This window comes from Tenrec ecaudatus, chromosome 17 (genome assembly GCF_050624435.1).
Source record: "Tenrec ecaudatus isolate mTenEca1 chromosome 17, mTenEca1.hap1, whole genome shotgun sequence".
Classification (NCBI taxonomy): domain Eukaryota; kingdom Metazoa; phylum Chordata; class Mammalia; order Afrosoricida; family Tenrecidae; genus Tenrec; species Tenrec ecaudatus.
The window spans coordinates 35,683,202-35,709,724 of NC_134546.1; the positions used below are offsets into that span (position 1 = coordinate 35,683,202).

Genomic DNA, 26,523 nt, shown 5'->3' on the forward strand with positions numbered 1-26,523 from the left:
TATAATAATGTAAGCCAAAAATAGGAAATGGAACATCTGGAAAGTACTGAAAGAAAAAAGAAATCTACAACCTAGAAGTCAACACCAAGTGAAAAGATCTTCAAACTTGAAGGCAAAATAAAACATGATCAAATATACCACTGGAAATGATAACTTGGCTCGCTCTATGACTGTTTTATTATTACTTCAAAAGATAGAATCTCTTCAAAAGATAATTGGTTGTTTAAACAAAAGTAACACTTGGAATGTCTATAAAAGTCAAAAAGCACCCTGGCCACAGAATTGCTAATCGTTTGAAAGGTCAGTGGTTCAACACCAGTAGTCATTCCATTTCCACGGAAGAGCGAGGTGGCAGTCTGCTGCTGTACAGATTTATAGCCTTGGGAACTCTACAGAACAACTCTACTCTGACTTTCAGGGTCACTGGGAAAAAATAATATGTATGACAATAATTGCACAAAGATTGGGAGGGCTAACATGAAAGAACACATTAAGTGCTCTTGTACTTCATGTTAGGACCTTAGACTTTGTGTAAAGTCATATAGCATCATTTCAAGGTAGACCAGCTGCAGATGGACATTGGCCCTCCACTCAAGTTCTCCCTCAACGCAAGAATACTTTGTTCTATAAGACTGGCATTTCATGATACTCACCTTTCCCCACATGATTACTGAAGACAAAGGGGTGCATAAGCAAATGTGGCAAAGAAAGCTGATGGTGCCCAGCTATCAAAAGATATAGCATCTGAAGTCTTAAAAGCTTGAAGATAAACAAGCAGCCACCTAGCTGAGAAGCAACAAAGCCCACATGGAAGAAGCACACCAGCCTGTGTGATCAATGAGGTGTCAATGGGATCAGGTATCAGGCATCAAAGAACAAAAAATCATATCTTTGTGAATAAGGGGGAGTGTGGAGTGGCAATCCAAAGCCCATCTGTAGGCAACTGGACATACATACCCTCACAGAAGGGTCACGAGGAGGAGATGAGCCAGTCAGGGTGCCATGTAGCAACGATAAAACATGCAACTTTCCTCTAGTTCTTTTTTTTTTTTACATTTTATTAGGGGCTCATACAACTCTTATCACAATCCATACATATACATACATCAATTGTATAAAGCACATCTGCACATTCTCTACCCCAATCATTCTCAAAGCATTTGCTCTCCACTTAAGCCCTTTGCATCAGGTCCCCTCCCTCCCCGTTCCTCCCTCCCTCATGTGCCCTTGGTAATTTATACATTGCTATTTTGTCATATCTTGCCCTACCCGGAGTCTCCCTTCCCCTCCTTCTCTGCAGTCCATCTCCCAGGGAGGAGGTCACATGTGGATCCTTGTAATCAGTTCCCCCTTTCCAACCCACTCACCCTCCACTCTCCTCTAGTTCTTAAATCCTTCCTCCCACCCCACTATCATGATCCCAATTGTACCTTACAAATCTGGCTAGACCAGAGGATGTACACTGGTGCAGATAGGAACTGGAGACACAGGGAATACAGGACAGATGGTCCCCTCAAGACCAGTGGTGAAAGTGGTGATACTGGGAGGGTGGAGGGAAGGTGGGTAGAAAGGGGGAACCAAATACAAGGATCTACATATAACCCCCTCCCTGGGGACAGACAACAGAAAAGTGCGTGAAGGGAGACATCGGACAGTGTAAGGCATGACAAAATAGTAATTTATAAATTATCAAGGGTTCATGAGGGAGGGAGGGCAGAGAGGGAGGGGAAAAACTGAGAAGCTGATATCAAGGGCTCAAGTGGAGAGCAAATGTTTTGAGAATGATGATGGCAACAAATGTACAAATGTGCTTGACACAATGGATGATGGATGGATGGATGGATGGTGATAAGAGTTGTACAAGCCCCCAATACAATTAAAATAAAAAAGAGACACCAACATCCATAAAGCAACCATTTACATAAAAAAAAACAAAGAGGTATGGCTAACAAGCCACCAGAAGAGATCCAACGGAATTTTATATATATATATATATATATATATATATATATATTTACCATTCAATGAAAGGTTAGTTTATCCAGTCCTTTTTGGAAACATAATTAAGTCAAGGAAAATAAATGGGAAAAATACTTACTGCCCAGACTGGGGACGTAAAGCCCAGAATTGCAGCTTTAGCTCCATCAGTCACATAAGGAATAATATTTTCTCCCAGACGTGTGTCTCTGAACAAGGCTGTGAGGATATTTAAAGCATGAACCTGGAACAAAGAGTTCAAGATTAGATGTAGGTTAAAAGCCAATTCTAAATCTGTACATATACAATTGAACAGCCTCAAAATAAAACAAATGAGACAAGAGATTTTAATAAAACACACCCAAATGGATGATGCATAGATTTTATATATTAATAAGATTTGACCAATACAATAAGTTTTTATACAATAGATATATGTAAATCCTGCACCTAAAAAGGGAGGGTGGGTGACAGGGAATGGTAGTCCGGTCGAAATTCTCTCCTTCGCTGCAGGAGACCACGCTTAATTCCTGGCTAATGGAACTCAATTGTAGCTACCGCTCATCTGTCAGTGGAGGCCTTGCATGTTGCTTATATGCTGAACAGGTTTCAGCAGAGATTCCAGACAAAGACAAACTAGGAAGAAAGGGCTGGTGGTCTGCTTCCCCAGTCAGCCAATAAACACCATACACACCACAATAACCTACCATGAGGAAGGTGCGGGACCAGACATCACCTCAATGGAGTCATGACGAATCCAGGACTGCCTCAGCAAGAGCTAGCAACAATTAGGGGCAGCATTCTCTTGTCCAGCACACACAGAATGTTTGAAATGACCACAAACACCAAATTAGCAAAATGCCCTGCAGGTTATGCTATCCCCACACTGGACTTTACGTTCAAACCAATGTTCTATTCAAAGACTCAAAAACGGACACATCTTAAAGGGGGGCCAAAGAAGAGTCTTTGGCATATTCAGAAATGAACAATCATGAAGATACTACATATTAACATTTAGGAGATGCTGCTCAAGTGGTCCTTAGAGAAAAGAAATACATACCTTAAAGCTTAAAAGTTTTTAAAAAGTATGTTCACTGTGCAAACAAATGACAAGAATGTTTTATTCTGAAGCAATGACAGAGGACCTCTCCCCTGTACGTTGACAGGGACCCACCACCTGAGAGCGAGTTGCTGTGGGTCAAAGTTGACTCCATAGGAGTCGATCTGTGGGTTTCATGGAGTGAAGCTAGAAAGAGTGTTTATGCCAAGGTTGTGCAGGCAGGTGATGACAAGAGGGCTGAACACTTGATAAAGTTTAAAATGTGCACACACCAAAAATTTATGTACTACATTTTAGGGACAACTGCCGAATTACAAAGTTATGTATCAACTCAAAGAAGCACACACGAAATTCCCGTTAATATTTTTAGATACAATAGTAATGCTATAAAATATCTGCTACATCGTTTTATCAGTTTAAAAACAGCTCATGTTGGTCTGTATTTTCCAGCAAAAGAACGGGAAAATAACCATCCAAACAAGCCTCACATGTTTGTTCTGTCTTCAGAGCTCTATATCTTTAGTGGATCTTTAAAACTTAAATTCAAAAGGAACAACAAATATTTAAAACCACTGTCTTCTTCCTCAGCAGGGCTGTGTGAGTCTTTCCATTATTACCTGGGGGACTGTGTTCACTGAGTCATCTGTAGGCCCAGCCAAAGAGATGAACTCTTTCATTGTTACTTTCAACAAATCCATTTTTCCTTTCTTTGGTTCAGATGCCAACAGTGCCTATGGAAAAACAAGGGGAAATGAACAGCATTTTCCTTCAGCACATACCTACGTACTGCATCTCAGAATCAACAAGAACACGTAAAATTCCCATTATGAAAACATGTGGTATCCAGGCAAGTTAACTGAATCATGTGGCTTTTGGGCAATTCACTTAACCTCAAGAGCCTTCATCTGTAAAACCAGGCAGTGAAATCATAGGATCTCTATAGATACTTCCTGTTTACTAATTATATAATTCTAAGGGTAAAAAATCCGTAAGGACCATCACAAATAAACAAGTCCACCTTCGTGACAAACTTGCAGACCAATTATTTATTTATAAAAACCCTTTGGATTGAATTTCATACAAATAGTTTAAAACTCATTGGAAACTGAACAGTATTTAATTCTCCTTCACAAGAGACGAACCCTGGAAGACCCACCAAAATGGAAATAACACTGATGATTTCATGGGACAAAAGAAATATTATAAACTCCAAGGGGTCTTATACTTGAATTTTAAACAATTTATTTCTTTTTGGCATAACAATTTGCTACTACCTAATAAACACAGAAACAGAATACAGTGATCCTGCAAATGATGGCTCTTGTAGCCACAGTCCTTGTAACTCGCACCAAATGACTGAGGAGGACCATGCAAGCAGAGTGTACAAAACTCTAAGGTAGGATTTTGCTACCTGCTGGATACAGACTGCGCCGTCTCTAAAGCAGGAACGGAGGGGCTCGCTGTCATCAAGAAAGGACAGCCAAGAGGAAAGCTTGTCTTCCAGATGCTAAGATTCCTGTACACGGAGCCTCCTCGATCCAGGACAGAGGGCTCTGGCCCCAGAAATACTGAAAAGACCTCTCAGAGAAGTAAGGAGTCCCTTGGGATGGTAGTGTCAGAATAGACGAGGGGGAAAGAGGCGGCAGCATGTCCGCCCTTCACCTCATAGAAATCTGCCGAAAGGCCATTGCTTCTTCTTCTCTCGTGACATCAGAGGTGGTCAGATGCTGCCCACATACCCTTTACACAGATACCAAAACCATTTTGGCAAGAACAGGCCTGGAGTGCAGATATGAGGGAACTTTCCCTCCTTTCTGGACACAAATGAACAAGAGCCAAAGCCCTCACAATACGAAATCAAACCCTAGTCTGCAGGGCTTTTGTTTAACGAGGAAGCTGACCCAAGAGCCAGGCTCCTGTGGCTCCAGGCTCAGCTCTGAACTTGGGACCTCTGAGGCTTTCGGTGAGTCATTTCTCTTAAGCCCAGTTTCTTCCACTGTAACATAGCAACAGAAGACTCTCTCTCCTACTATTTGATTCAATGGGATGATATATGTGAAACAACCACTAATAAATGTTAGCTGCTATGGACAGTACAGAATGATTTTATAAGTATATATTATATGGAAGAATTTCAAGAAACTGCCCGAAGGCAAATATTTATTGCTTTCAGAGACAGAAATTTGGGATCTTGAAATGAGAGGAAGATTTTTTTTTTCTCATTAAAAAACAGGTGGGGGCAGGGGGTAGAGAGGGAGGAGCCAGTGCCCTGCCCTTCCTGGGAGTGAGCAATGGAGAACACAGGCAATCTGCCTAGAGAGGGTCACGGTGAGGTCTGCCTGCGACAGACACGGGCGGAGATCTATACCACCTCCGACTCGCATTCGAAGTGACCTCTCCGAGGGTTTGTTCCCGGAACAGACCTGTTACAGGAACACGCTGTCCACGCATTAGAGCAAAGCCACAAACGCCATGGGGCTGAAAAGACAAAAATGTCCCTTATGCAACGCGCTCAGTCACGTGCCAGAGGGGTTAAGGACACGCTATTACCCAAAGACGCAAAGAAAGAAGCAAGCAGACAGTGTGATCAGGAAGCACCTGTATGTAGAAAGGAATCCCGGCACTACGCCTTGTAGCACAGAGCTTCGATGATGGACCGCTGCATTTTATGTCCTCGCAAACACTCCGGAGCCACTGCTGCGGTAGCTTTTGCAGACTCACATCAGAGCACCTACAAGGCACAATCAGATATGAGCAAATGATTGGAAAGACCAGGTCCCAAAAGGCTGCAATCTAACATGCTGCTCTACATGACATCTATTAGAAGAGAGTGAATATCGTTACCTGTGGGGAGGCTTGAAAAGTTTTACTTTCTTCTTGGCCCTTACTCTCCTTTTGGATGTGGGTCGTAGGATTGGAACTTCCAACCACTGGGCAGACGGTTGCCCACAAAATGAGTCTTTGTCCCTGCTGTGCCTACACACAGCATGTTCCCAAGGAGGGGAACCAAGCACGCACCAAAACTTCACACTGCAAGACTCAAATTTCCAGCAAAGAGGCTGTAACTCCTAGTTTCCTGAAATTTATGTTCTACGTTTGCAGAAATTATTTGTTTAGAGAAAAGACATCTTACATTCTATTTTAGTCCTCATTTCCCGTTTCTCTTTCAAAACGGCACAGCGCAATACAATTCCCCATCAGAACCTACAGAGACCAGGAGAACAGATGATCTGGGAAGAGGCCTAAGCATGTTAAGGTTCAAATAACGTTTGAACGTTGTAACTCGCGACCTTAAGTGCTAGCTGAAACTGCTTAAAAATACTTAAAGGTTTTTAAAAAAAGATCCTTAAAGGCTGTTTTTGTTTTGTTTTTAATTTATTAACTTATGCCGTACCAGAGTGCTAAAATTTTCCAAGAAAACTTTATGTTCAGTGATAAGTTTACACAGTTAGTTTAAGAGGTCCATAAGTAGATTTTATCATTAACATTAAAAACATGACATTCTTAGGAAAAATGTTCTTTTAAAATGAGGAATAGAGCCTACAGCGAGAGAACAGATCACTGTAGTGAGAAGCAGATCTCTTAGAAACGTTATTTTGGGACTCTTGTCCTTCATTCCAGTTTGGTTGGTGTAAAATAGAAAGCTTCAGTTTCTGACTAAAAATTCCAAATGGCAACTCAAATGTGTATGTCTTGCATTGAACAAAAGACCATATTAATAATAATACTAATTTTAAGGCAGTGACGTAAAAAGTGTGACATGGTCCAAAAACATATTAGTTCAGTCACAAGTGTTACAATCCAATCTCCTGATTGCTAGTAGACTGTGATTTTCCATTTCCTTTTCCAATGAAGGCTTAAAATCAAATGCCACACCCCTGCTTCTTCTGATCTACCTCCCGCTCAGTCACAAAAACGCCCATAAAAAACCTGAGCCAAAGACATAATGACCCATGTAATCTGTAGACCTTGCTTAGATCCTGATTTGAACAATTCAAACATAAAGAAGTTATTTTTAAGCAATAAGATATACTTAATATTACATGTATGGCGACACTAAGCAGTGATATAGAAGCCATACCAAGGGCATTGTAGATATGGAAGGAATTTCTCCTAGGTTTTACATTTGCATTCTGAAATACAGAAAGGCAAAAATGATGGATCCGGGATTGACTACAAGATACTGCAACAAACCACCATGGAAGAGGAAGGCTGAAGCAAGTATGGCAAAACTTTGATAACTCGTGAGCCGGGTTGATGGTGAAAGACAGCTAATTACATTATTCTAATGTTAAAATATACATGTTCTAAAGTTTTCTAAATAAAAATATCTTCCCTTGTTGCTATAGTGTTAAGGATTAAAGTAATTTCCCAATCATTAAACTTTACACCTTTTAAAATTAAAATTTTAACTCACCTCAAGGCTCAAATTTCAGGCAAACAATAGACGGGTCTATAAGGGGGATGTGTAACAGTAGGGAGGCATGCATACCTTAGAACAGTCAACCATTACAGTGCAAAAGGACACTTCAGCTTCACCTGACAGGCAGGTGGTGGAAGTCGAGAATTCTAACACTAAACCAATATTGTCCCCCAAAATAAAATATATAACTAGGAACCCAACCCCCTTAAAAAAAAACAGTTGAGCTAAAAAAATGAATGATGATCATCTGGGGGCAAGAGAACAGCGATGGGAAACAGTGAGTATGCTGAGGTGGCAGATTCACTGGGTCTCAAATCTGGAGGCAGACAGTGGTGGCCAGGAAAGCAGCTCCTGTGGGCAGTCATAGCACTTCCAGGAAAGAGCCTTTCCGTGGCCTCTTCTCTCAATGATGGGAGCTAAACACCAGCCCACGCTGCAGGAGGCAGACCACTGAGGAAAAGGCCAAGGGCCTATGAAGACCTGGTGGAACAAACTCCAAATGCACTGTGAGTCAACATTTTCATCCATTTGGGAAGCTGATGGACATCCAGAACAAGGTTTGTCACCAATCAACATTTCACCTTCTTTGAAATGAGAAAAACATTTGGACACTTGAGTTTTTTTCCCATAGCACAGTCCTTGTTAGGTGCGCTCAACATCAAAACCGTTTCTGTGGCATTTTCCCCGAGCAGGAAACAAAAGTCCATAGCCGCATGCTAGTCTCTTAAATCAGCCATCACAAAAAACAAGGTTCAATTGATACCACTTTTATGAAAAAATTCACTGTGACCGGTGAGAACCTTCCAAGGTAAGCCACTGGGTGCACTAACTCAGAGCGAGTTACTTGAAGCTCACCTAGAGAGAAAACTGTGTACTGAGAAAAAGCTCTGCTTCGCCCAACGCAATTCCAGTCTTTTTTAAGGGGTACCTCTCCTATACTCCACCCATGCTCATCACACATATCCGCACCCCACCCATGTTCATCATATATACAAGGAGGTACCGCAAAAAAACTGAATGGATGAAAATGTCAACTACTCATTTGTAGTTCATTCCACCAGGTCAGCCGATTAAAAAAAAATTTTTTTTCAGGTCAGCCTTTTAATCAAGCTTTCTAGTTAGAGGTTCTGAAAAGACTGCATAAAAAATGTGCAACAAAATAAAGTCTCATTTGTGGCAGACAGGACTGGATTTTGCCACCATGACAATGTACCTGCTCACGTAGCCATGTCAGTGCTCCAGGTTTGGGCAAAACATAGCATGCTTCTCTTGTCCCCCACACCTGACCCACCTGACCTCGTTCTGTTTGACTCCTTTTTGTTCCTTCAATTGAGATATGAGAGGACAGCAATTTGTTCAAAATGTTTCCAAGAATGGAATCACAGATTTGACAAATGTATTAAGTGCAATGGAGTGTAATTTGAAGGTGATAAGATTGTTTTAAAAAAAACCCACACAATATTATAGCTTTGCAAAATATTCCGGGTTTTGGGGGTATCCCCTCGTATACACCACCATGTTGATGACACAGATAGATAGACACCCACCGTGTTAATCATACATATACACACCTTAACCATGTTCATCACATACATAGATACATAGCTCACCCATGATCATGGCAGCATTATTTACAATAGCAAAACCATGGAAACCATCTAAATGCCCAGCAGTGGAAGAATGGAGACATAAATTTTAATATATATATGTACAACGGGACACCACACAATGTCAAAGAATGAGGAAAAACTGCAAAACCACCTTGCAACATATATGAACCTGGAAGCCATTATGCTGAGTGAAGTCAGTCAGTCAGTCACGAAGGAACACGTCTTGTCTGAGATCGCTATTATGAAAACTCAAGGAAACGTTTTCGCAGTAAAAGCAGCATTCTTTGATCATTACTGAGGATGGACAGGGCGGGAGAGAAAGAAAGTGATGGCCAGAGTGTATACAAGTATTAACTTGGGTGAAGGAAAAAGCAATATACACTCTGAGGGAGGTTAGGAAAAACATGATGGAAGCAGAGGAAAACATTGGGGGGCTTACAAGAGTTTAAGGCAACAGAAGCAAATAACATGAAACACACCATTCTGAAAACACTCAGAGATGCACAATCGTGATGATCTATAAATAGATGCTCGGATAGACCGCCACGCAGAACAGGTAGGGGAGGGAGAGTGGGAGTATCCCCAGAACATACCTATGTAGGTTTGATAGAAGGTGTCTAGATGTGTGCGCTTACTTTTGCTGCAAATAAATCCTGAATGCAGGGGCACACACATATGAGAGCTCCGTCAACATAACCAAGCACCTTGAGGGAGGGGGATCAGGACCTCAGTCTCAATTAGCAGAACATAGTTCACAGCCAATGTTCTATATTCTACTTTGGTAACAACGGGCTCTAAGAAACTCATAAGCAGCTGCTTGAGGTCCAAATACTGGTCTTGCTTCCTCAGCAGGGGAGCAGCGGGATGAAAACTGGAAGACACAGGGAACCAATGAGTCCAGTAGATTCATGGAGCACCCCAACATCAGTCTCCACAACCCTGAGATCAAAAGAACTAGACAACACCTGGCTGCTGCTGAGCCCAAGCACAGGCAAGGCCCTGGACACAGAAGTCACAATCATGAAAGAAACCAGGTTTACTGGTCGGATAGAGGTCAGTGGGCCCCCCCAGGACTGCCCCTCAGTCGCCCTCCAGGTCTGGAACTGAACTCACCCCATGTTACAATAATCAATGGTTATTAAAGATCAAAGGGCACCGTGTACCGAAGGACGAAGTTCACAGAGTTGGGAAAGAAGTGGGGGATAGAAACAGGAAACACAGAAAAGCAAAGTAAATGATGCAAGGACCAGGAAGCAAGGTAAATGAGATCACTACAAGGGTTAAGTTGAATCAAAATGTGTACAAAATTGCTGAATACAAAACTGATGATCTACCCCAGAAACCTTCACCTAAATCACAATAAAAAGTTTTAAAACAAGAATATTTATAAAGACAATTATGATATACAAAAAACTAACCCTCCCAGGAGCACTCATTAAGAGACATTCTAAAGGGCGTGCTTCAGTGATGGTTAATTCCATCCAGAGAAGCCCTGGTGGTACTGCGGGTTATGCAGTGAGCTGTTAACAACAAGGTTACAAGTTCGAAACCACCAGCCACACCTAGAGGAAAAGACGAGGCTTTCTACTCCCGTACGGAGTTTTCATCTATGAAACCCACAGGGGCAGTTCTAGATTCAGATCACTTTTTATCACCGCTCCTACTAATCTCTAGGATCCACCATCTCCATCAGGATTGAGAATTTCTCAGTGGTCTTTCTGCTTTCACCATGACGGTCTCAGCAGAGCAGGCTGAGAAATTCTTGTTAAAATAAGATGATGTCGCTTCTCTGCTCACAAACCCTTAAGCAGCTCCACATTCTACTCAGACTCAACTGCAAGGTCCTTAAATTGGTCAATAAGGCCTTACTAAGTCTCACCCTCCTGGAAAGTCACATCTTCTGTGACTCCCTTTTCACTTCACTAGAATCACAAATGGTTTAGCAGCTGGTTCTCAAAACTCCAAGTTCACGTCTTCTCAGGATTTTTGTAAACAACATTCTCTCTTCCCTCAAAGCATCACATAATAACTCCCTGCTGCTGAAGCACCTCGGACTCCCTCTCTGCCGGCTCCAGAGAGCCATGGGCTTGCATGGCCAGTGCCCCTGCCCACACACAGGTGGGGAAGCACTCAAGGGCGGCGTGTGCTACAGGGTCTTTCAGGGCCGCTTGCACAGGGGCAGAACCTCTTCTCCTGAACTGCCTGTCGCAAGGCCTTCAGCAAGAAGAGGTCCCAACTCATCCAGCACCGGGAGCCAGCATGCCGACCGGGTGAGGCCTCGTGTGAAAGCCCCAGGGGGAAGGGCACCCCCACCCTCCCAAGCGGGCACCCGGTTCAACACGGCCAGTGTTGCCAACAAAGTCATTCTGGCTGCGGGAGAAAAGAGAGAGGAGAAAAGAAAACAGAACCTGATGGGCCTACGGGCAGACAGGTGGCCAGGCACTCATCACACAGGTTTCCGATGACGCACACCTACCTGACCGCTAGTGTGGCGGGAAGAAAGGAAGGATGCACTGAGGCCACAGTGTTTGCTACGGAAGAAGCCATTCCTTCAAGATCCCTTTCCTAAGCCACTGCTCACTTCCAAGTTTGGCTTAACTTAGTTCATTTAAATATATATATATATGACCAACTCTCCATTATTTGCTTAAGCAAATTTCATTCATTCACTGTTTTTAAAAAAGGGCATCGTGCTTGGTCAAGTTGAAGGGCAGAAAAAATAAGAGGAAGGCCCTCAACGAGATGGACTGACACAGGGGGTACAGTGGGCTCAACCACAGGAACAATGGTGGGGGGGGCGCAGGCCCCGGCGGTGTTCTGTTTTGTAGTGCATAGGATCACTAGGTGCCAGAGCCAACTCGGCAGCGCCTAACCACACCACTACCGGTTTTTAAAAAGACATGATGGTTGGTACCTAGTAGTTGCCTAGCACGGTGGGAAGGCTTCAGTAGAGTAATTCCACCCTGCAGGTAATTCCATAGCCATTTTCATGTGGCTTAGCTGTGGGATACAGACTATATTGGCTTCATTTTGTTCTTAATTACCTTCCTGATTATACTTTTGGAGGGCGCCCAAGTGTGTCACTGGTTAGTGCTAATCTGTGAACCCAAAGTCTGGGGCGCTGAACCCACAGAGCCTCTCTTCAGGAGAAAAGACGTGGCTAACGGCCTCCGTAAAGACCCGCTGGGCAGCTCGACGGGGGTCCTGCGGGCACTCTGAGTCCTTGAAGGCACACAACAATAATTATCCTGCTGGATCCAGGTTTCCATTCCAATGTATCTCCATCCCTGAGCAGCTACCATCAGAGTGAAGGAACGGACTTCTAAAGGAACTGGGTGATGTGGATGGAATGTAAGCCAGGGAGTTAAATCAAACGACAGAAAATCTATTCAGCAGAAAACCTGCTGGGCTTGGTATTAACTGTGCCTCATTCATTTCTAGAGGTACTCCAAACACTTGAGTAATGGGAAATTTATTATTGTTAATAATCTGTTTTTTTACATTAATTGAATGATTCACCACTGGCCTAAGGAATTATTTCAACTGCAAACACAAAGCACCCGATTTCACCAATTAAGTTAAAAGGTGAAACGCGTTTAAGGGCACTGTATGAAGCACAAGCACCAAGCGATGATCAAAACCCAGCTGTCAGGAAACTAATTATGCATAGCCACTCCTCAGCCGAGTAAGGGCCAAGCCCCTGCTGAGCTCCTCCTTTCCCCAGTACTGCAGACTTACCAAGCTCTTATCACTGAGGGCTGTTAGCACACAGAGAAGAAAGCCTCAGGCCCCCACAGACGGCTTTCATTTTGTTGAGGTGCAGAGCTACTCCAAATGAAAACTCAAAGAGAAATGTCAACAAATGTATGTAGTTGTTGACTATGAACCAACTGTGACCTTAGCGTGGTTTCTGAATTTCGCGTTCCTTGCTTTCCTTCTGCCCTCCTTTAAAAATCATTCTAGGCAATGGAAAGAAAAAGCAAGTTTGCTCTAGGGGACAGAACAGAATTTGGTCCCAGCCTTGACACAGAGCAAAAGATAGCTAGCTACTCAAGTTCAAGCTCATCAGTTACCACCATCATCAACCCAAATGCAGACAGCTGTAGACACACAAAAACAAACTCTCGGCCTGGCTCTTTAGATAACACACTTTCAGATTCCCATGACCCAACATAGAGCAAAGGATACACAGACAACTCAGTGGGAAATAACAAGGCTTCTGGGAACTCTGACCCAGGATACAGAGACCTAAGAGTTTTACTATTTTTTACATATGAAAACAGAGGTAACTGAAAAGCATGCAATTAAGTCCATACAGAACCCCTTCCATGGTGCAGAAGGTTAGGAACATGGCTAATACCCAGAAGGCTGATGGTTGGGACCCACAAAGGCATCTTGGAAGAAAGGCCTGGTGATCTATCTGCCTCTGAAAGGCCACAGCCATGAACCCTGTGGAGCACAGGTTCCACCCTGCAACACACAGGGGGCACCATGGGTTGGTCCCCAAAAGCAAGGTACATAAAATCAGAGTGAGGCTGTCAGGGAAAGTAGATGGAAAAAATAATTTTACAATCATCACCAAAATCCTACCGCATTACTGTTCTTATAAGAAAATCCACTTTTCTCAAACACTCAGTCAAGTCCAAGGCTTTGCAAAGCAAAATGTTAGCTGTCCAGAATATGATGAAGACACATTCAGACTACTCACTCTGAACTGGAGTGGGATGGCTACCCACTTCCACTTGGCAGTAGCTTATTCCTTACATGACTCTTGAGAAAATGTGTATACAGTGTTGATTCAGGGTCTGCTTTCCCAAACGACATGCTTTACATCATCTGTGACAAAGCACTCACAGCCCTGGAGTCAATTCTGACTCACAGTGACCCTACAGGCCAGAGAAGAAGTGAAGTACCCCTGTGAGTTCCGAAGATAGAATTCTTTACAGGAGAAAGCCTCATCTCTTTCCTGTAGAGCAGGTGGGGGTTTCAAACTGCTGAGCTTTCTGTTAGCAGCCCAACGTCACTAATAACCCACTGTGCCACCAGAGCTCCTTACACAACCCACGTTCTAGTCTACGATCATCTTCGGGCAACACTGAACAAACAGAGCTAGGGTTTCAATACAGCAAGGAAGTAGGATAAAGGTGACTTGAAGAGGAAAGGTATACTTCTGTCAACAGACACTTGACCTGAGAAGGTCTTCCAGATTAATGCAGTTTCTCATTTATCCCACCCATGCAACTCCATAGCAAGCACCTAGGTACTTTACAGGCTACTTACAAAGGTATGTACACTTTTTTTTTTTTAATATAAAATTCCTAGGATACCTTGTAGTTTTCTAAGAGTCTCTGGGAGACAAAAAAAAAAAAGAGGGTTTCCAGAGAGCACAAAATCCAAACTCCTTATCCTGGGTCTTATCTTCATCCTGTATATTTGAACCATCTCATTCAACTTCATCTTAAGAGTTTTTTACTCAGGACGTTTGCTATGAGCTGTTCCCTTCGATTGTAAAGCTCTTCCCTCGGAAAGCTGCTGCTTCTGGTGGCCCTCTGGGCTACGCGCCGGGCTGCTGGCTTCAAACACCGCCAACTGCTCCTCAAGGAAAAGATGACACTGTCTACTCTCGCTAAGATGCACAGTTTTACAGACCCTCTACAAAGTCACTCTGAGTCAGGATCAACTCAATGGCAGTGGAGTTTGGTACAGAGTCTAAAAGGAAAGTGAAACTTCCCCTTAAAACCAAATTCGATTGCCTCTTCCCCTTAAAACAGCAAGACCCGTCTCCCAAACACTCACTGTTCTGTTCACTCTATTCCTAGCAGCCAGAAAATGATGTGGCACCGAAGAAGGGGTTCCATCAATATGTTAATTACAGAACAAATACTGTTCTACACACCGTCCTGCAGTGGCCGTGCCACACAAGTACTTGCATGGCTGGATACGCAGGCCAGCCAGGTGAGAGAGAGCACATCCACAATTTGAGAGGGCTGACAGAGCATGGCTCTTTATGGATCTTGTGTTTTGCTGCAAATATGGCCATGAGTGTGGTGGACCATAAGCGGGATCAAACTATACAAACTTCTTAGACATGACGGAGAGGCAGGAAGATTAGGGATAAGGGGGTTGTCTCTACCAAATGCCTACGCAAAACAAAAATTAGCTAGCCATGCCCCAATGAAGGGGTTTGAAAGAAATCAGGCACACATTAGACACCTATGGGAAAGTCACCTAGGTATGCCCACTAGAAAGCCGCCACGCCACGTCACACATGTGCTCATACGCAGCCACTCAGAACAGCCAATAGCCTCAACCACCCGCCCCCCCTGACCTGCCTCCAAGTGGGGTCTGAAGAAACACAAAGCAAGATTGGAGGGCGGGCTCACTCTCACTTTCGGTTTCCAGCACTGCTCTTCTGGTTTGGGGGGCCTCCCCTTTCTGGTCATTTTCCATGTGGTTTTTCATGCTCCCCAGAAGTGGCCATTTTCAGACTCAAACTCTTTTGAGGGTCCCCCCTCCCTCCGTGGGGCTTTGCACACTTTCCGGGGTTAGCGTGTACTATCTGAGCTGAGACCACTGTTACCTGAAACTTCCTCTTCGCTCATAAGGTACCTGGATTTACAAAAGTGCTTCTGCTGCGTGAATTCTTTCAGTGCTGATAAACGAGAACTGGGGAAACCCTCCCCGAGACCCAACACAACCACCCTGAAGAAACGAGTTGATGGTCCTGTGGGCTCAGGACCTTCACCTTGGGAAACACCAAGGTAAAATGGCAAAAAAAACTTTGTTAGTCCACAAAATCAACGCCCTCCAGCCTACTCTAATAAGCAGCTGGGATCCTGAAAGCTCAGGAACAGACATCTATGGTGCAACTATTGGTCCAGGAGGAGTGGAGAAAATTGAAGACACATGGAAGCAATTTGTCCAATGCACGAATGAACCACGCAAACACCAGTCTTCACCACACCAGACGAGAAGAACTAACTGGTGCCTGGCTACCACAACCAGTGGGACCTCACATAAAGAGGGCCTAGATCAGCGGTTCGCAACCTGTGGGTTGTGACCCCTTTGAGGGTCAACGGACCCTTTCAGAGGATTCACCTAAGACCATCAGAAAACATTATTTCCGATGGCCTTAGGAACTGAGACACCACTCACACCTCTATGCATCTCCAGGCGGGTCCGCCCACATGCAGTCATGCCCACATACGAGTACCACATGTGATGACATCATCGCACCAACCCCATCACATACACCCCGTACAAATACAGGTGTACGTGACAGGGCTGGCGCCATAATGTACTTATACAGACCAGTCACACGTGTGTTGAGGGCAGCTACTGTGTAGAAAGCAGCAGTATTGGAGGTAAAACGACACTTCATGGATTATAATTACATATTATTTTTGTGAATCATTGCTATGCTTTAACTATGTTCAATTTGTAACAATGAAAATACATCCTGCATATCAGATATTTACATTACGACTCAAAACAGTAGCAAAATCACCATTATGAAATAGCACGAACGTGAGGCACTGTATGAAAGGGTGGCGGCATGAGGAAGGCTGAGAAATGCAGAATGAAAGCCAGCATCACGAACAGAGAGCAGGCTCACGGGTCTGGCGAGCTCCTTAGACTGCAGCCCTTGGCTACCTCTGAAAGACGGAAACAGCACCTCATCACCCCCCCACCACCCCATGGCTCAAATTTCAGGAAAACAATAGACAGGTCTGTAAGGGGAACAGTACCACCTTTAGTTCATCAACCACTTCAGGTCCAAAGGGCAGCATTTACAAAGTTCCGAAGGGTTCGGCAAGCAGAAAGAGCACGGTAGCAGGAAACACAAAGAGCGAGTGATGCCCCATTGTGGACACCACATGCAGTGGCTTCAAATACATTGTGGGGGAACCACCAAGTAGAAAACGGATCCGCTCTGTAAATCTTCCCTAAGTCACACGTTTGGGTTGGTTTTTTTTAATCTGTTAAATAAAGTTACCAACTATTTGAAATACGGTGTTGGCAGAGAAAGATGGCTATGCCTGGAGAAGAAAGCGTCAACCATATGGACATCACTGTGATGGCAAGAGCTGCCCCAGGGGAGCAATAGCTAACTGGGCTCCTTGGTTTTTTCCTACAGATTAATTGACATTCAGCTAACCTTCCCCCACCAAGGTCACAGCCCTCAGACCAAGACATGTCCTCCTAAAATATCCAGGTAGCCCATCAAAATAAGCTATATGAGGAGACTTCAAAATGTTTCTGAAAAAAAAAAAATGGAATTAAAAGATAATGGAATTTTCCCACAAACTTCTTCAAGTCCCCTCCTATATATGTCCAATTCTGCCCCTAAAGGTAATTTTTTTCCCCAAGATTCAAGAATCAAGCCAACTAGGGGGTTCATAATCATGTAAGCATAGGTTCTCACACCTATCTGACTTACTGCCCCCTTTTCAGGAAAAAAACAAAAATTACTCAGTGCCTCTCCCTGGACATTATAAACGTTTATACAACATAAGCCCCACAGTCCAGGATAAAATGTCAGAATCTACTTTTGCAGCCTCCCCCCCCCCCACCCCCCTTAGGTCCAGTGGCCACTGTGTCTCTAGGGACACAATAGGCTAACCTAGAATTCAACGCCTCGTCAATGAATCTTCTGTCTGGTCCCCAACAAGGAAAGATGACTTCATAAGGAAGTGATTTCAAAACTCCAGGGTTGGTATTTATGATAATGAAGGAATCGAAAGTTAAAAAGGTTTCTCCAGAACAATGCAGCCAACCCTCCTTGTTTGTTTTGGTTCCCCATCACACAATCCAGGGGTCATCAAGGAAAAGACGAGCAGTCCTGGCCTGCTTGTGCCAAGCCCAATGCAGGCACCAACCGCTGCCACGGGGAATTCCAAAATCCTGCTTTTGTTATTGAGGCGTCTCTCTGAGAAAAGAGCAAATATCCTCTTTGTCTGAAGGTGCTTTTGTTTTATTTCATCCCCGTGTCAAATTAATACAAAGTGCACAGTGTCATTTTCGGCTCTGAGCACATCGTAAAACTGAAACGTTCTTTCATGGGCTCAGGGTTCTTCCGAAGAAACCAGCTAAAACACTAAATGGCATTAATCCACAAGAGATGCTCCCAGGAGCCCAATTTATCAGTTCTAAAGGGAGTTTACTAAAAATGTTTCCAACGCCCCCCAATCTTTCATACCCCGAGGCACCCCCAATTCCCCCACGCCCCCAGACTTTTCCAGTCAGAAACTAGAAAGCATCAACTATAATCAGAAGGTTTGGAGTGAAAAGACACCTAAGAGAACAGAACCCTCCTCTTTTATCAGAGGACAGACACAGCAGCCCTGAGAGGTTCAATGCCTTGCCTAGCGTCCACAAAGCTGAGAGGCCAAGCTCAGCTCAGCTTCACACCTCAGTCTTTCCTCCGCACTCCGGGGAGGTGGCTGCTGAGGGGTGCCGGGAAGGGAGAAGAATCACACCATCACGGTCAAAAAAAGGGCCAGCAAGACGCAAACCTGGCAGGAAAGAGGCCCGAGTCCCTGCGCCATAGCTGGTGTTCAAAAGCCTTTGTGTTGTCTTGAGCAGACCACTGAACAAATTACTGTTCCATAAACAGATTAGCCTGACTGCATCCACAGGGCAGTCTCACATGCCGCAAATCAGTATTCTAAGATAAGCATAAAACCCTCAGACTGAAATCAAATTACCTATGTTGTATACCCAACTAATTGGTAATTAGAGTAGTTTGTGCCAATAAATCAGGTGCCTCGACTAGAGAGTGGTTTTCCGATGGCTTTGTGCCGAGATCCATCCATCTCTGTCTGGGCACACTGAGCTATTTGGTTGTTGTTGTTAACTCGGAGTAGGTATGTTGCTATTGTTAGTTGAGAATCTTGCCTTCATTTGCTCAAATACTTCCACTATGGTTATTTTTCCGAACATAGAGATTTTGCAATGTACGCCAATTGTTTCACAAGCTTACTTCTCTACTCCAGCCATTCAGTCCTTTGGTCAAATATAATGCTTATTATTTTAAGGTGCATGTTTATTATTTCAATTAAGCTAAACACTGACGGATGTGAGCCACATGCACGTGAACTTTAGAAACGACTGTAACCCTGAACCATGAAGAGACGGGAAGCCTGGAAAAGGATTGGCCCAAATAAATCCAGTGAGAAGGTTAGACATCAACTTCCGTCACTAACAAACAAAATGTGGGGAGGGCACTGCAGGCTACAACCACGTCACAAAATCTTGATGAGGGGAACTTTAAAAATGAGCTTGGAAGTGCCAGGAGCAGACTTAAAAATACTCATTAGCAAATCACAGGCCAAAGACACTCAATTTGGAAAACTGGTATGCTCTACTTTTCCCGCAAATCCACAATAATGGAAAATTAATGTTTCTCTTGGTATAGAATGGTGTTTTCCCGCGTCCATCTTCATTTGGCTTTGTTAAGGTTGGGGGAGAAGTCAGCCCCGACTCGTACAATTCGGACAGACATAAGAACGAACCACCTGTACCACGCTCACAATCGTTCCTGTTGCAATCACTCTGTGGACCCAACTCCTGGAGGGTCTGCCCCCTCTCTCCCGCTCTTCTCCTTGACCAAGCAGAATGTCCTTTCTGAGGGACCAGTCCCTCCTGATACCATGTGCACAGTATGATCGCACCATCTTCCCTTTGACAGAGCCTCCTGGCTACATTTCTTCCAACACAGATTCGTGGTCCAGGCAGTCCAGGGTCTACTTAATGTTCTCTGCCAGCAAGCCAACTCAGGCAGCAGTACTCAGTCTTCCTTAGATGCCCTGTCCAGCTTACACCTGCATATGAGGTGTTTGAGACTATCACGGCTGGGTCAGGCACTCATTTTTAAAACACTGGCTTTTCAAAACACGTTTACAAGATCTCTGGCAGCAGAATTGCCCAATGTGATACATCTCATATGATTTCCTGGATGCTGCTTCCACGGGCAATTACTGTAGATCCAAGTGAAATATGTGACAACTTCAATCTTTTCTCGTTTTACTGTGATGTTGCTTACTGGCCCAGGTGTGAGGATTTTTTTGGGGGGGTCTTCTTTACATTGAGTTGTAATCCATCATCAATGCTGGAGTTTTTAATCTTCATTAGTAAATATTTAATTAAATTTTTTAATGAAATGCATACAACAATGTACACAGCTCAATTAAATGTGTACATTTGAGTGAGAAATAAAAGATTTCTTGACATGCTTTTCCACTAGTAATGAGAAAAAAGATATAGACAAGAGTGTGTATTCTTTTCAAATGGAATCATTTTTTTCCAGCCAAATCTGACGGTTTATGTTTTATATTTCCGGTCAATTTCACGGTCGTTTTTTGGTTTTTTTTTAGAGATCTACTCTTTTCATATCCAAAACAGTAGAGAAAATTAGTCTCTCATTATTTTATTTTAGCTATTCATAGTAAGTTTCCTGTGCAATATGAAAATTCGTAGTTACAATTAATTGACGAAAAATAAATACATATATTGAAGCTGTTCTGTCCAGCCCGCACTTGTGGGCATCAACAGCTCAGCAGGAGACAGCACGCTTGGTACAGCAGAGGCGCAGCGAGAGAGGAAGACCCCACCGAGATGACCGACTGACCCAGTGGCTACAATGGGCCCAACCACCCGAGAGGCTCGCCCAGGGCCGGGAAGGCTCTCCTCCTGCGGCGACAGGACTGTCGGGTCTGAACCGGCTCTACGGCACACAGCACCAGCAATCGACACTCGATTTTTATGACCAAAACCCCAAAACTGTCCAATGTCAGCAACTTATTTATTCTGGTAGGGAAAAATGATTGTATTTATTGCAACATCCATTTGTAGGTTAAGCAACACTTTGATAAACAAAGCAATCCAAATATATGACAAGTAAATATCAAGTTGTCCTGAATCTCCCTCTCCCTCCTAGATTCAGACTGTGCTCAACTATTCTGTCCTCTCGTAGCCAACCTCTTAATTTACGGTTAGACAAACAAAAGCTAGGGTCCCCAGATTCAACACTCCAGAGTTAAGATTTCTGTCATTTCACTGAAAGAATAACCTAAAATAAGGTCAGAGAAAATGAACACAAGTAAATATGAATTTCACTAAAAATATAGCATTAGAGTTATACATTTAGTATCGCTAACCAAATGCTTAGTCAGGTAATTATGTTTTTAATTAAAGTGTAAATAGTTCATCAAATTCTAAATAGGAAGACCTATATAAGAAATCAAATTTTATAAAATTAACTCAACATACCGTTTGTATGTCTTCATGTGTGTCTAAGTGCCACTTCCATAAGATACTCTAAAAAAGAATCGTGTCTCCCATCCCTACTTATTTTTCAATGATTGTTTAACAGTGAACTCAGTTTATATGAGAAGACATTTTGAATAATCCTATTAAAAAATCAATGCAAACAAATATGACTCTTGTTTAAATCTTCAGTTATTTACCCATTAATCTCTGTAAGTGTTTCCTTCCTTACCACAGCTGTAGTTCAAGAGGTGGCCTGAGCAGTTGGCCTGAATTTCAGCGGATTTTCATTAACTCCCCAGGTTTCTTCTCTTTGCAAACTTTAAAAAATATAAAGTGCCTAAATAACTTTTTCATAACTTAAGAGCTTATAAAAGGTTCTCAAAAGGAGTCCAAAGGAAACACATTTTCTTTTAACAAAAAAATAACCAAACAAAGGGAAAGAAACCACACGCACTTTAAAGATGTTCTGTGCAAAACATTCAGTTGGGCAGATTCCAATGTCTCCAAAGGAATCAAGAACCACTTGGCTTGGAAGCAACAGCTGAGAACGCAGAAGAGACTGGTGAAGAGCCAGGAGTGAAGGCCATGATGGGATTGCTAACGTGGACTGGGAGATGTCGGAGACAGCAGGCGCTGGGCCTTCCCTAGCCCCCAGCTTTATGCAGGTCGCCAGCCACTACAGTGTTCAAAAGCCTCCGTTCCTTTCTCCTTTCACACTTGCCCCCTAGAGACTGCAGCCCTACTAAAGAGAGTGTCAATGGAGAAGGCCTAGATCTGCATCTCCGTTTCTGATGTCACTCCGTGTCCTGGCTAGAAAACTTTCAGGAGGCTAGATGCCATCATCATCGTCATCCCATATGTCAAGCATGCAAAACTCATTCATCCTTAAAAATCGAACACATTTCTGCTGTTTGCATGTTGGTTGGTTTTTGTTTTTTTAACATCACTCTTCTTTTCCTAGAAGCAGGGTTTAGACCACTTGAGCAACCGAGGCTTCCCTGGTGACCACGGGTGCCCACACGCAGGTGGCTCACAGGAGAGACTGCATTTTTCAATGGTCTTCCCCCATCCCATAGGCACCTCTGCAAGATGACCTTTCCCCTTCCCCATCTCTGCTAGCTTATGATCCCCTCGTAGCAAGAAATAAAGGAGGGGCAGTGAGGGGGTGGACTGGAATACTAAAGTCAGGTCAGGAGACAATCATGCAGCTTCTGCCTGGTGCTCATGAACCACTCCATCTGGTGGAAGCCAGCTGCCATGTAAGAAAGTCAGCTTCTCTGAAGTGGCCAAACTGGAAAAGCCATGGAGCCACTCCAGCTTCCCGAGTTCCCCAGCCATCCCAGCGAAGCTGCCGGAAACGTGAGGGGAGCAGCCTTGAACCTTCCCGACCACTTCATCTGCCAGCTGAGCGCCACTCACTGGCCCAGAAAATACCCTGAGATGAAATCACCCCAACAAATCCGACATAGTTCTTGACATACAAGACCCTGCCTTGTAGTATGTCTACAACTTCGAAGCCTTTAGGAAGTCACGTGGGGCGATATTATGACATAGGGCCAAATGTTAACTCAGACTCCACTTCTTTCTCTGCATTCCCAGAATCACCATCACACAGGAGGCCTTCCTCTCAGATCCGTATTGTTATAACTGACCCCAAGCTCTCCACACGATCATCTGCCATTCCAGTCCATTCAGCTAGCACCGCCACCCTGAAAACAGCTTGATACACGAGCCCAGTCCTTGTACACTGGGAGATTGTCATACATGTCCACCACTCTATTTGATCCACAAAACAACACACACACACACACAAGAAATCTGACGGGGAACCTTCTTTGTCTTACTTTAGAGATGAAGCACGCAGAGGCTGAGAGTGACTAGTGCTCCATTCTCTGCTCTCTGCAGCCTCCCATACATAGTCAACTTCAGATAAAAACCGTTCAGTGCATCTCTCCTACAGTAAATGTGCCTCCAAAATATGTGATAGTCGCTTTATCTATCCAGGTGTATGGTATCACCTCTTAAGTTCCAGCCCACTGTGGTAAGGGGGCTTTCTGGTTCACCTAATATCACACCATACACCAATTCAACAGCCTGTGAATATTTGCTTATGAATGCCTTAACGAGAACGCCAGCCTTTTCCCTTCTACCTGCCTAAACCTTACTCATTCGTTAGCATAAGTTCCACCTGGTCCATGAAGTCCCACCAGCCACCTCAGCCTGTTGCTTTCTCTCCAGGTGTTCCTACAGAATTGGCGAATTCCACCCATGTGGGTTCTTCACATTCAAGTGCACTGGTCTTCCATTCCAGGCTGGTGCCCAGCTCAAACACAGTCTGTACGTACAGTGAGGCTGAGTGTGCACCGCAGCGCTTGTTCTGACTGGTCAGTGCCTGCACCCGTCAAAGATGCTGATTTTCATCCCAGCCTATTTCCCAAACTGAACCATCAGTCTTGGGGAACAGGCTATGTGTCTATAAAAAAGACATATGCCCCCCAAAACTGAGCACAGCACACAGGTCATTGATCTGAAATGTGTTGTGTTGTGAGAAAAAGTACTTTTAAATCTTATCAATATAGGAAACAAAGAGTTGAAAAAGCAACAAAATCTTTTCAAGATCAGCAGTTTAAAGTCACCGCCATTTAAAAAGAATCATTTAAAGAGACTCTGCGGGGCTCAGAACTGCCAGAATGTCTGCTAAATATTTTTACCAGGAGTGTGAAAAGGCGTTTTTAAAATATGTTTCAAGGAGTAGAGGTCTTAGGCACCGAAAATAAAATGTTTGCTGAGGCCACAAGGCTGGCATAACTCTGCTTCATTTCAAAATATTTCCAGGCAATGGAAATGTTTTCCTGGAAAATACTACCTTTTATTTAGAGAACACGTTCCATGAACACTTAGTCATTAAGTAATTGAAGGTTTCCTCACAAGCTCTTTGGAGGCAGTCTATTATATGAATGAATGAAACTATCAGTACCTATAACGTCTAAAAATAATAACCTGCTTAGCTAAAGACACAAAGTTTACACAATTTTTTTCTAGGGAAGAAGGCATATTTTTTGGTCTATGTATGTATAAAGTTTTTCTATATGACAAAATCATGAAGCAAAACACAAAATCCTTAAGTGTTTCTCTGTTATATACACAAATCCAAAAACAACGAGAGTATAATTTATTCTTAATGCTACATAATCTTCAGACAAAACACTTATTTCATTCAATTAAAAAGGAGTAGCAATTCCAAAGCTATTTTTAGCAAAATCTTTGCATTTGATTCAAATCACCATGCAGTAAGCAAGCACTTGGTGTGGGCATTTCACAATCATCCACGCAGTATGTTTCACAAGGAAACCTAAGGAAACAATTTCTTCTATGAGTGTTGCAGTCAACTGAAGTCTTATTTTTGTAAACATCAAAAGACACAACTTCAAGCACAGGGTTTGTATGCAGTCTTGAAAAACTGACACAAAATGCTACTTGTTTGGTTTTACCTGTTTAGTGTTTCAGTGAGTTTCACAAAGCCGGTGTAAGCCAGTTCAAATGCTCCTCTGTGCCTGGATTGTAAAAGGTGCTGTTTAAAGTAATCGCCAATGTCTTTTACCTTAAGAAAAAAAAAGATAGATGCTCAATTTATGTGTATAATTACAGGTGTATTAATGACAGCCTATCATTTAGAACTCAGGTCCAGAAGCCCATCCATTTAGCATTTAACTATGTGAAAGGTACTGTTTTAAGGCTTTTTCAAAATACCATTTTACTAATCTTCACAATAATCCCATGTACTGAGTACTAATATTAAATTCCCTTTGCAGAGGAAGAAATGGAGGCCAAGAAGGGCTAAGTCACTCAGCAAGTAAGCGGTGGGGCCAAACATGTACTCGGGTAGATGGTTCCAGAGCCAGCCATCTTTAACTGCTGCACTAGAGCTGTGAGCTGCCAGCTTCACCCAAACCTCACTGGGTGCCTCTTTGATTGTTCATGTCATTCACTACCACTGAAAAATCCTGAGAGGTGACAACATTCACTCACCCACGCCTGGGGGAACTAATTTATTACCTCTTAATTAACTAACCAAGTCCCTGTGGTCAAGTCAATTCTCACGCATAGCAACCCTACTGGGCTGAGTAGAACTGTCCCCATGGTGTTCCAGGACAGAGTACAAAGTCTCATCCTTCTCCCATGGAGCGCCTTGTGATTTTGAACCGCCGACCATCTGGTTAGCAGCCCAATGGGTAACCAGAAGCTTTTCAATTGAGTCCACAGGGCCTGCTAAAATACTGACAAGCCCTACTTTTATGAGTCAGAACTTTGGACTTTACCACCATGCCAACCAACTGCGCCCCTACATGCCTCCTTTCTTCATGCAAGAGCAGACAACCAAGAGTTGATTATTTAAAGTTTTTAGATCATGGGGTTACAAACTAATCTATCAGTTTCTAACTGATGGTTTCTGGACAGACTGAATTGTCAAACTGGTTCAGCTGACTGCATCTCTGCCATTCCATCTGATAGCGGTCACTGTCATGGGTGCCCGTGAGGTGCTCGGCTGTTCAAGGACAGGTCAACAGCGAGAACCCCCTGGAAGCTGTCTCTGCACAGGAGGGAGGTGTGGCCACCTACGTGCAGACAGACGTCAGCCTGGGAAATCTATGAGACGTTCTACTCTGTTGGGCAGGGTCACTATGGGTTGAAACAGAGGGTTTCCTTGTTTTGTCTTGTGGTTGCCCAGGAGTCTCGGGCTAGGTTGCCATGCTGTAGTTTTCGCAGGTTCATTTTCAGTGATAAGTAATATATCACAAGACCTTGTCTCCTAGCCTGTCTTGGTCTGGATACTTCTATCATTTCCCTGTAATATGGTATTTCTTCAAAGCTCACATGCTGTTCCCTCACACCATTCTTAACAAAGGTAATCATTTCCTGGTATTCCGATGTCTTGTCACCAAGATGTCTCCGCTTTGCTTCCTTGCCAATTCTTAACCATTCGTCACATTGACTTTGTTCTTCTATCCATGTTTAAAAGAGGAATTCAATATTGTATCCCCCAGGGGATTTTTAAGTCCTCGGTAGGAAGGGCATCATTAACTAGATCAGCGGTCCTCAAACTTTTTAAACAGGGGTCAGTTCACTGTCCCTCAGACCCGCTGGAGGGCCGGACTATAGTTTAAAAAAAAACTATGAACAAA

General features: G+C 43.5%; 1 protein-coding gene across 3 annotated transcripts in view; it reads right to left on the reverse strand.

The window, feature by feature from the left end:
- Positions 1-26,523, reverse strand: part of THADA (THADA armadillo repeat containing) — a 385,109-nt gene that overhangs the window by 298,396 nt on the left and 60,190 nt on the right. For all 3 annotated transcript variants that reach the window (XM_075535368.1, XM_075535369.1, XM_075535367.1), the window contains exons 22-25: positions 24,832-24,941; positions 5,636-5,768; positions 3,655-3,768; positions 2,099-2,221 (exon numbers count right to left, since the gene is read on the reverse strand). In XM_075535368.1, the coding sequence (XP_075391483.1) occupies positions 2,099-2,221; positions 3,655-3,768; positions 5,636-5,768; positions 24,832-24,941 (480 nt within the window). The remainder of the gene's footprint in view (positions 1-2,098; positions 2,222-3,654; positions 3,769-5,635; positions 5,769-24,831; positions 24,942-26,523) is intronic.